Below are 12,045 nucleotides of genomic sequence, written 5' to 3'. Positions count from 1 at the left end.
CATCATTTTTGTAATTAATAACCATTTTTTGATTTTTAAAATTAGTGACTTCAAGTTTCATTATGATCGACTTAGTTTTATAACCAAAGTCATACTTTAACAGAAATGCAGGTCGTATCAATGTAATGTTTACACCAATCACACTATGTGAAATATGAAAATTATTTTTATTGTGGACATGATAGAGATTCTCCATTACCTTACAAAAAGCATATTATCCACATTAATCTGGATAAGAAAAAAAAAAAAAAATACATTAACCCGATTTCCACTATATTGCCTCAGCCCGATCTACATCCTACTCCGACCTCGTTTTACCATACAATTCTACTTTCCAAGGGTTCAATGCAGGGTCTTGTACTGAACAGGAAAGATCATAGAATATAGGGATTCACTGTCCATTAAAATATTTATCTGGATGCGTGTAAAGAATATATGGTCTGGCTCGCCCAACTCCCTGAACAGCGTGCCTGATTGAGTTCCGAGGACCTAATACTGAATCTTTAAACTCGATTTTTTTTTTTCAAGTTTTAAAATTAAATAGCCATTTCATCTTGTTTAAAGAACTTTTAGAAGGCAAGAAAAATAAGGATGAGGTTATAGCGTTTGTAATCAGTAACAAGCTTTTACAATTTCTTGCTTATATACTTTAGATACTAAATTTCGACTAGACAAGGTCTGAATCCGTATCAAAGACTTTATACAACTTGCTAGAATACAAAACGTAATATGTAAATAACATGTATACTAAACATTTACAAAGAATTTGTTTTCTGACCATAATGACATTCACACTTAAATCTTAATCATACCAACCCTCTATTTATCATTTTTTTTCGAATACATTTCTAATGACATTGATATAATTGAGTTATACAATTATCTGAGGACAAGAGTACATGATTAGAAACATTTTTGATACTGTTTCTACACATTACAGAAGTTGCTTTATTATTCTTGGACATGCTAGCAGGCAAACCAGGCAAACCCCACTGGCTTCCTTGGTATATTGACATTGATAGTTGAAACTAACAGGAGAAAAATGTTAGATTAATCTGTATTATGCAGGATAAAATACCATGTACGTGCAAGGGTAGTAAAATATAAAAAAAAAAAAAACAGTTCTGAAACCCACCCACTTGGCAATGACATCAGTTTTGAAGCAAATTCTGCATCACATAATACGGTACTGGTGCCTTTGTGCGCTAAAATATAGGTTACTAAATATCCAACTTACCAATATAATGTACAAGTGATTTGTTCCTTTGAGTATAGTGTGAGAAGTCTTGTTGACCGGCATTACAAAAACTATTCTTGACATAGGGAATCTTACTTCGCCTCAAGTTCTTCATTACAGGTAAACTAAACTCAAAATTCTAAAATTTATTTTATTAGTAAACCATACATTTGGAAAATCATTTGAAACAAATGTTGGAATGTAACCAACTTTTACTGACCACAATAAAAATAAGGATCATACTTTATTCAAAAAGGAATATTCCATTTCACAAAGCATATTTTTGTTTCTTCCTAAATCAAAAATGGGCCACATGTTATAGGCTAAGTCTTGCATTATAATAACTGCAAGTCAACATACATCTAACATACCCAGTACAAAACTGAAAAAATGTGTTCCAATCCTTATAGTCTTTCAGGTCATTCATCCTTGCCGTCATCAACCTTGGGGCTGCCGTTCTGTTGTGGGGTCCGTGAACGGCTTCGATCTCTGAAAGTACTGCTCAACATTAATGTTCTTTACCTTTCTAGAAACAACCGGGGTCAGTATAACTAACTTACACGTGATGTCCTGGGCTTTACCATAATCAAATTCAGGTGTAAAAACGGTGAAAGTAGTTAGGGATCTTTACCTACCCTTTGTCATCCCGAGAGAGTGATCGTTCCCTGTCACGGTCCCTGTCTCTCGATATGGATCTTGACCTTGACCTCTCACGTGTGCGGCTGCGGTCCCTTGTGCGCGACCGTGATCGGGATCTGTCTCTGGAGCGGCTTCTGTCCCTAGAGCGTGAGCGATCCCTGGTTCTGCTCCTTGAACGGTCACGGGTGCGGGACCTGGAGCGTGTGTATGATCTCCTCCTCCTGGGCGTGCGGCTCCGGCTACGCGACCTGTTTCATGAGAAAACTTTCAGTATCTGCAAGAGCAGCTTTGCCACTTCGACTGTGCAAATCTAATCCTTAGAGTTCTTGGGATGATGGTACGGCTGCTAACATCCATGCCCCCACATAGATCCTAACGCAAGATTTCTGCCATGCACGTACATCGGGACTGGATGTTGGGGACGGGCTGATCTTGACCGTGTGCTCAACTTATAGGCATGATAAGCACTGCTAGTTTATACCCTTAACCCATCCACAACTCTTTATGGTCAACCTGAAACATTTAGCTTCCATTTGTACCCGTCTCCTGCGCAAAGCGGAAAGAAGCCAACCCACACTCTCGGGTGACCATAAATCAGATTTGCACAAAATTAACACCTTCTGGGGATCTCTTATTCAATTACTTACATGAACTGCCTCTGGCTGAAAATGATTGATGGAACAAAAAGAATTAAGGGGACTAGAGGTAACTGAGTAAGTAACACTACCTAAGTAAAATAACAACCAGGAATTAAATTTTACACCAGTAAGCTTACTGTGCCTCTGTCAAGAGTCATGAATCTCGGAAGAGAGTTGTCTGAAGGTCTGACGTTCGATCACGTAGGTAGGGTCATGTAACTGCGATGTTTAACCTGCGTTGAACACTCATGTAACTGCGATGTTCAAGGAGAGCACGAGAGAGGTCTACGCTGACTGACTGGCAGGCAGTAAGCTTTACAAATGAGGCCATGAAGTTCAAGGTGTGGCCAGAAGGTCAAATTCAAGTCGGAGTGCGTTGATCACAATCGACTGAGCGCCGATCTTTGACTACTCGAGGTTTGGGAATGGGGATCTCAGCCGTGTTGCCTACAAAATATGAGTGTTCTGTCAATAGCAGTTTCACTAATTGATCATCCCTTAGTTTTATTTGTTTAAACTTTCTTCTTTTTTTTTTTTTTTTTTTTAAGTAGACCACACAAGACAAGTCCACATGACAGGGCTATGGCAGAGATTAAGCTTCACAGAAAAAACTCTCAAAGAAATCTCTTGAATGGAGAAAAAAATAAAAAAATAAAAAATAAAAAAATGAATATAAAAAAATAAAAATAAAACATGGAAGCAGCACCACTTTAGTCATGATCAACAATAACCAGGTGAACTTGAGCTGATACTGGCCTCCCTTCAAAACACTGCTTACTGAATAAAGCTCAGGATTTGAGGATGTGTCGTGCAATAACCACCTCTTATGCCACTGGTTACGTGACAATTACCTTGAACCGTAACGCCGGCTGTACCTATGGCAATCCCGTGCATAATGACCCCGCTCGCCGCACTCGTAACATCGGTCGTCTGGGTGGAAGGGGCGACCTCGGCGTGGTGGAGGACCCCGGAATCTGCTGCGTGACTTCCCCGTTGACAGCTCTACTCTCACACGTCGGCCGCAGATTGTTCTGTTAGGAAGGAACAAAGGAGAGGTTAGTTTGGAGAATTTAATTAAGCACCAAAAAATCTATGGCGGAAGAACTGACTAATTTGCAAGGACAAAATACAAAGTTCATGATTTCCAAAAGACTAAATGCACAAAACCCCTAATCAAGCTTGTACAACAAATTCCTGGAGAGAGAGAGAGAGAGCTGCTACACACACACACACACACACACACACACACACACACACACACACACAAAGCATTCTGAAAATGGCAAGACCTTGCTTTTATACTTTGAGTTACCAATGAAATAAAGACATGAGCAAACTTTCATGCCACTTCACTAGCTTTCAGACATGCATAATTGCCACAACCAATGAATAACTTTCACCAATTCCGAAACCCCAAAATCCCAATGATGAAAAGGTAAAACCTGCTCCCTGCATTCAACCATCCCAAACTTTATACAAAGGAGCAAAATGAAAGACAACTTCAGATCCAGGTAGCAGTCTAAGAAGTTGGGAATGGAAATCATTAAAAAAAAAACTGAAGAAACTTTATATACTTGACAATCTAGCCCTTAACAATCTTCTAAAACTGGAGACTGGCTGATGCCTCAGGGATTTTTTTTTTTTTTTTTGTGCGTTTTTTTTTAACAGGTCAGATCTTTGGCTACTAGTTAGTTAAATGTGTCTATCCAATTTTAAAGCTCAAAAGTTATAGCCGAATACATCTTCCCTTGGAGGCAGAGGAGGGATGACAAGAAACTGCCACAATAAGCAACAATACTGTATTCCAGACCTATCCAAACCAAATTGAAGTCATACAATAAAGTGGTTCAACAAATATATAAAAGGTGGATACATATAAGCATAATTTTTTCCCCCTCAAATATTTTAACATGCCAGATAGACCAACGGCTTGATTATACATCTACACACAACTATCTAGATAAAATACTTAAAAATCAATAAATTAATAACAGTAAAAAAACTCCGAACAAAACTAGAAACAAATGACCTAACATTTCCAACAAGAATACCTTAAGAAGGAATTTATCCATTTACTTCCATATTTCACCAAATTCTAATCTCACTAACCTTGAAAATGATTTTTAATATACTTAAAACCTTAAACTGGTAACTTTTTCAGCATTCGTTTAATGACTTAAGAACACCTGAAGTGACCATTTTAATGAATATATACCCGTCATCTGACTCTAAAGCATGCATATGAAGCATACCCAGTGAGGCAACATCTATACGGAACTAAGTGCCAGGCTTTACCAAGGAGGTTATAAATTTTATATGAAGGATAGCAAGTAAAATCTGAGCACACCCATTCAAAATGTACAATTGTGTCTTTTCCTATACCATTTTCCAATGTATATCTGCTAATAACCTGCCTTATCCCCCTCAAACTACACTGCTTTTGACTAATGAATTGCTGGGAGTTTGGAGGGTAAAGGAATCTGGGTGTTAATCCCCTAAAAGCAGTATTCCAGCTACCTAGCTTTTATGCTCAGCTGCATAAAGGCATCAATTCTTCCTGGTATGTCAGACAACTAGACAGTTAACCTCAAAGAGTTTACGCTGCCAAAGGACTAAGGAAATGGGTGGGTTAGATACTGGAGAGAAGGGGAAAATGAGGAGATTGGAGGAGTAATAATGGGTGAAACAGATAACAAAATTAACATTGTGAAACAGATTCTCACTGCACCTTGACATTTCCTGATATAGGTAGATACAAGCCTATCCACTAGATATTGGGGAGGGTGGGGAGGGAGGGAGGAGCTGCTAGCAAGAGAAATTAATTAAAACAAATCTGACCTGCATATCACCTACCTAAGATCCCTTTTCTATGAAAATATCAACCAACATATCTAGCTCCATATTTAGCCAGAGGTTTCATGATAATCTCAAATTGTTAACTGAGAAGGAAACCAGCGCCTAAATTTATTGAAAATGATCTCTAAATCCACAAATTCTTACCTCCCATCTAATCCCCTGACGGCATCCTCTGCATCTCGCATGTCCTCGAACTCAACGAAGGCAAATCCAGGGGGGTTGCGTGCCACCCATACATTTCTGAGGGGGCCGTAGTAGGAGAAGGCTTCCTCTAGCTCTTGTTTGGATGCCCCTGACCCAAGGTCCCCCACATACACCTTACAGTCTAGTGTTGAAGGCATCTTGGGGCCCCCGCACAACCTGAAATAATATGCAGTAAATTAATAAAAAATGTTAAGGGCAAAGAGTTACGCTTGAGATATAGTGAAAAAAAAAAAAAAAAAGAAGTGTTGGTATCAATCCTGCCACCAGTTTCATGGGCCAGGATCCCTGGCCAAGGTGACCCTAATCCTCTGTAGGTTGTATTGGTGGTTGCTTCATCAACTCAAAGCAGCTGGGATTTTTCTGTGTCCAAGACTGATGCTATAGAACACCTGTACATGACTTGGAAAGCTTACATCAGGGTGCCCATCAAATTTTTGTGAAACATTTAGAATTTCTCATTCATCCACAGGCCTTAATGACTTGTGTAGTATTACTTCATTACTAATAGCTTAAGAACTTCTGCATTCACACAAGTGAAATACTATGGGGAACCAGATGTGATCAGTGAAGTTTCAGATGTACAATTTTTGTTGAAAGTACAGTTGTTGATTAAATGATTAATGGCCCTGTAGCTTATAATTGCTTTATATTACCTTTTTTAAAGGCAAGGAGACTAAAAAGAGCCCAAATTTCGGAGGTTTATAACTCATTAACTCAGTAAGGACCAAACAAAAGAACTATAGGGAGTACAACTTAAAAAACAGATCGAGTGCTTGTCACCCAGCATTAAGTTTAGTTTGCAATGGCATTAGATATAAAAAATTAAACTGCTAGTAATAATTTTGGACGTTGCTCATTGCAGAAATAAAAGTACACATTCTCACCTTGAACTAGCAAACACATGAACCCTATCCTGAAGACACCAAGCACCACAAAGATTGACATATGAGCCAAGAAACCACAAATAAACCAAACCCCCCCATTGCTTATCGGGGGCATACTAGATGAATATACTCCATTATCTAACCCATGCAGTAATTTGCCTCACAGAATGAGAGCACTTTCTTGAATTTTTCTTCTCCCTGTAGATAACACATGTAATGAGTATAAAAGCAAACAGATGAGGTGATAATTCTTTACAGTGTGAATGCATTTGCCAAAGATTAAATCTCCAATGCAACATCACAGCTTATTCAACAATGTGATGATACAATTCAGCAACTTATGGCTAAATCTACAGTATTTGTTACCAAGAGCGATGCACCCTCCAAAGACGAAGTTCAAAAACCAGGGTATCATGCAGACCCAAAATCCAAACCAAACCTTTCATACCTGCTAGGAAAGCCCCCTTGTACCCCCTCCCCCCTTTATTAGCACTTCCTGCCAACTTCCTGAAAATGCAACCTTAAGAACTGGCAGTGAGTGGGGTGACATGAAGCAGATACATTTCCCATTTTGCAGTAAATACAAGGCCAGTGTAGCTTTACCTCTATTGTTTATAATTCTATTTATGTACTATAAGATGGTAAGTGTACATTTCCGTATATCACTGTGCGTTAAAGTAACATTACCCAAATATACATCAACTTGCTTTTAATTTAAATGCCAAAATAGAATGGATTTGTCAAAATGTAACATGAAGATTCACTTAGTAATGATACAAGATAAATTTTCTAAATTGCTGTAAAGAAATTAAACTACCAAGACAGTCATGCACAGTCACCAAGTCATGCTTTCAGAATTTCCTACACCAGAAACTGACGATTAAGCTTTCCAAGTCTACAAGTAACAACTCATGACTTTTGGTGAATATTCAAATTAGGACTGCTAAGACTAGAGAAATACTAATGTAATGGCTATAAATAGTAAACAGTGGTAAAATAGCATACATTTATATCATGAATGCACAAAGTCATGGAAAATACAAGGGAACAGTCTTGAAGAGGGAGAGAAGTATACATTAGTGCATGTTATATTTTAAAGAACCTTCCATATGGAGCAAGGAACTATAAAAAAAAGTGAGCATTTTGAAAAATGTATGGTGATGAACTTTTACAAAGTTACTTGGGTTCATATGTTGATCTTTGATAATATTAAAATGCAGATCTGTTAATTAGTTTGAGCTGGGGACTGACGGATTCAGTCCTGTTGTAAACTTGGTCAATCTTTATGGAATGGATACACTAAGCTAGGGCAATATGAAAACTATTCTTGTAGCCAGTATTTGTTACCAAGAACGACGCACCCACCAGAGTCCCAAATCCAGGATAACATGCGAACAAAATCCAGACCAAACTTTTCCTACCTTCTATATACTGCCTAGACAGGGGGCAAGCCCCCACCCCCCTTCCCACCTTTATAAACACTTCATGCAAACTTGCAGAAAATGCAACATTAAAAACTGGAGGGAATTTTCGTAATTTCCCTGTAAATATGAGGCCGTTGCAGATATACCTTATTGCTTCCTACTCTACTTTTAATGCACTATAAGATGACAGTGTCCATTTCCATCTATCTCAAAGGTGTCGCTCTCAGCAACATTAACCTAGAGGACCAAGTTGCAGTCATGGGTATAAGAATCAGCAGACAAGTGGTAATAACTAAAGGTGAAAGCTTGCAGAAAGAACCACTCGGTACTCCTGAGTTTTAACACTATCTCTACCATAAAGAGGTTGAGAAAATTAAGAATAAGGAAAGGGCACAAAGTCGTTCAAAAGCCTACGTCCACTTGGTATTCCCGTGTTTCAGTTCTAGATTACTGTAGTTGTGAAAACATTTGCTATTTCGGTAGTGTCCAAAGGGCACACCCAGTCACAGGAACTGATTATTAAATAAATTTTGGGTTAATGTTACCGAGAGTGACACACTGAGATAGAGGGAAATGGACACTGTCATCTTATAGTGCATAAAAAGTAGAGTAGGAAGCCATACAGGTATATCAGCAACGGCCTCATATTTACTGAGAAATTACGAAAATAACCTCTGCGTGTGACCGCACAGACTGTCCACAACACCCTCACAGCCAAAGATTTTTTTTTCTACTAGTTCACATGAAGTGTTAATAGAGGGGGGTACAGGGGGAGCTTGCCCCCTGTCTAGAGAGTAAATAGAAGGTAAGAGTGGTTAGGTTTGGATTTTGGGTTGGCATGTTCTCCTGGATTTAGGACTGTCTCTGGAGGCTGCATCGCTCTCGGTAACAAGTACCAAATTTTGTGATATGAAGTTGGGGTCAGTCTCTGGAAAGCGAGTCCATACTGTAAAGACAGTTGTTGGCAAGAGGTATGGGAACTAATGTGACAAACTCTTAAAATCTTGAATTAACACTTCAGCGACTCCTTTGCAAAGTCCAGCAAGTTATAGCACCCCCAAGAGACTGGTTGTGCCCTTTGAACACTGTCTGGAGGGCAGAATGATAGCCAACAACCCCCTGGGAAACACTATCTTGGTTTATGTTTGGCAAGATAAAGCTGGAACTCGAGTGCCAAGGGGACTTAGGTTGAAATACACTTCCCACAATTTTATTTCCTTTATTTATGATGTTACATTCATGCATGTAGATTTCTTGTACTATCAACCAACATTTAGTACTCTAAAAGAAAACCATTGTCAATCAGCCCCAACTTAGTGCAGCTCTAATGTAAAGATTAACCAAGTACTACCGTAGCACGATTTTCTTATCAACCAGCAAAAGAAATGCCCGAGATGAAAAGTGCCACAACTGGTTACAGTTGCCGAGAATGAAACATTAGGAAACAGACACTGCCATCTTATAGACCATTAGAAATAGTAATAAACAATGCAGGTAAACTGCTGTGGCCACATTTACTGCAAAATGAAAATGTCCACAATGAAAGTTGGAGAAGCTTAGTTTGAATTTAAGGGTTTGGAGGATACCCTGGTTTTGGGACTGCCTCTGGAGGGTGCACTCCTCTTGGTAACAAACACCAAGCTACACCCAAACGAAAGAGTGCTGGCCTAACCCCATCTCGCCAAAACATGGGATGGAAGTCATGACCTTTGCCAGTGCTGATGGCAAGCAGGCAAGCAAGCAAGCAAGCAAGCAAGCAAGCAAGCAAGCCACGGTTACGGCTAGGTCACTGTTTATCCCAGGAACTTTACATACCATGAATCTAATATTCAATGAGCATCTGCCCGTGAGAACCAACCCATAAATGCAATTGCAAAACGATACCCCGAAATGCCGGTTTGCAAGAAAAAAATAAAAAAAAATAAAAGGAAATAAAAATGCAGCTTTCCACAACGGTTTGTACATCGCGCAGTAACAAATCCTGAATACCCCTAGATTCCCTTTCCTAAAATTGGAAAACCAGCCACTCTAAACTGAAGAAACGAAATCCCGGTCCAGACGGATGCTTGTACGGGCATTCTGCGAAGACCTCCTGCCCCCGCCTCCCGGCCGATCTATAGCCCCAGACCACTCCCCGCCGCCCAGCGATTCGCACTCATCCCCCCGAGATTAATAATTGACGGCAGATTTTGCGCGGAAATGCGGTGCGGGAAAAGCACACGAGGAGAGACGGCGAATTTAAATCTCGGAAGCTGCGGATTCTCTCCCCAACTCCACATGCATCCTCGAGTCGTAGCGGGTCCCCGGGTGGGCGGGCGACGCGCTGCCACCCCGAGAGGGCTTCGGAGAGGAGCAAAAGGGCGCAGAACTGGCCGCCAAATCCCGGAGGCGAACATGGCGTCCAACGCGGGAGGCGGAACAGGGCGCCGCTGCCCGAACGCCACAAACTCGAATTTCCACACTCGCCCGCCGGTAAATCCACACGGAAACCCACTTCACCGACAAGGCACACCCTACCGCACGCTAGGCTTGCAGGATCGAGGTTCAAGAACGGAGAAAATGGCCCGAATTCCAGCAGCGGCCGGGACGACGTGCACCCTCACCTAGTCCCCACGAGCGACGCTCCGCTACAACGTGCGCGGCGGACGAGCTCTTCATTGATCGCCCGCGAGGACTGGCGCGATGGTTCTCCTCCGGACTCGGCTTTTACGCTTTATGGCCTGGGTTTCGTTTATGGTAGGGATTTTGGGATGCTAGGAGGGTCCAATGCGTATATGGGGGTCTTTGGGAAGACTTTTGTCATGGTTGAGATTTTTTAAAAATATAATAAATGTTTCAATTCGTTTTCAATCATATTTCTTGATGCTGGATTTTTTTTAGTCTATCTTGGTATTGTTCAGAAATAAATGAAGGATTTCCCCAACTATACATGTAACCAACTCCACTTAAAAAGCTACAATTATTATTTTAAAGGGATTTTAATTTAATTTCCTACACTAGCTGTGACCTCGCCCGGTTTCGCCCGCCATTGCTTTTTTTAAAAGGAACATTCCATTATATTCCCTCGAGGCTTTAAACGTTGACCATTGTTTATGAATAAGCCAACAATAGGATATAAGTACCCTTTTGTCCCTTGGAACTTGGAATAATTCATCATGAATGTTTTTTTCTCTAAGTGTATTAATTTTATATATAGGTCCTCGATTTTTATCATTATATATCAATCCCCCATATGCAAGCTTAGATTTGTTTTCCCATCCTAACTAATTCTTATCAATCAAAGTAACTGAATTAATTTCCCTTGCTACACGTTTTGAAACAGGCATTTCACGTTAACAATAAATAGGTTTATCTCATCAGTTCCAGACTTTTGTGTATTCTTATTATTCTTATTATTATTCTTAGTATGTGTACTTCAAGCCCGTTAATTGGTTCGTTCTTTATTATATTCACTAAAATATCGCCATAAATCGACGCTGAGTGAGATAAGATTATTCATTCCTTAAACCAAATGAAGACCGGTTCATAGATATTCCATTTCGTTTTAATTATTTTATTTCTTGTGAGGAGAGTCGTTATGAATGAAAATATCTGAAGTGTTTAACATGTCGACAAATATATAATTGAATTGTTAATTTTATTTTAATACTCCGTTAATAAACGAATCTAGGGTGCATTGTCATTCCAAACGCTCATGTCAAGATAAGGCCAAAATTCTGATAACAGGATGGCGTCCTTGTTAAAATGACGAGATTTTCTTTCTGACTTAGCACTGTAAATGGATAGAAGTACAAGAAGACGATGGGTAGCTGATCGACTGTGGTTCCATCAATATTGAATGCATTAATAGATGCTAGGCTTATACTCTCACATGTCTAAACGTGAGTGGGTGTGTTTGAGTATTGTACACACATACATTCACACACACACACACACATACAGTGTGTGTGTGTCTGTGTATGTGTGTGTGTGTCTGTGTGTGTGTGTGTGTGTGTGTGTGTGTGTGTGTGTGTGTGTGTGTGTGTGTGTGTGTGTGTGTGTGTGTGTGTGTGTGTGTGTGTGTGTGTGTGTGTGTGCAATACACACCTACTCACGTTTAGGCGTGCGCGCGGCACACACACACACACACACACATACATATATGTATATATATATATATATAT

At 39.9% G+C, this 12,045-nt stretch overlaps 1 protein-coding gene across 6 annotated transcripts; it reads right to left on the bottom strand.

Annotated features, from left to right (window-relative positions):
* Nucleotides 1–1,374: 1,374 nt before the first annotated feature.
* Nucleotides 1,375–10,585, bottom strand: LOC125041126 (serine/arginine-rich splicing factor 7-like). 6 transcript variants are annotated; one of them, XM_047635895.1, is made up of 5 exons: nucleotides 10,486–10,585; nucleotides 5,515–5,730; nucleotides 3,366–3,545; nucleotides 1,873–2,124; nucleotides 1,375–1,735 (listed from the first exon to the last, which is right to left on the bottom strand). In XM_047635895.1, exons 2-5 carry the CDS (start codon nucleotides 5,709–5,711, stop codon nucleotides 1,657–1,659), a joined length of 708 nt encoding a protein of 235 aa, XP_047491851.1. In that variant the 5' UTR covers nucleotides 5,712–5,730; nucleotides 10,486–10,585; the 3' UTR covers nucleotides 1,375–1,656. The 6 variants fall into 6 exon arrangements, with proteins under 6 accessions (XP_047491851.1, XP_047491854.1, XP_047491855.1 ...); XM_047635898.1 differs by having other exon boundaries at nucleotides 1,869–2,124; nucleotides 10,400–10,513; XM_047635899.1 differs by having other exon boundaries at nucleotides 1,375–1,726; nucleotides 1,869–2,124; nucleotides 10,400–10,513.
* Nucleotides 10,586–12,045: the final 1,460 nt, after the last annotated feature.

The sequence above is a fragment of the Penaeus chinensis genome, chromosome 30, assembly GCF_019202785.1.
Source record: "Penaeus chinensis breed Huanghai No. 1 chromosome 30, ASM1920278v2, whole genome shotgun sequence".
NCBI classification, from domain to species: Eukaryota; Metazoa; Arthropoda; class Malacostraca; order Decapoda; family Penaeidae; genus Penaeus; species Penaeus chinensis.
The sequence above is the reverse complement of the archived record's forward strand: the minus strand, read 5'-3'. Positions and strand labels throughout refer to the sequence as shown.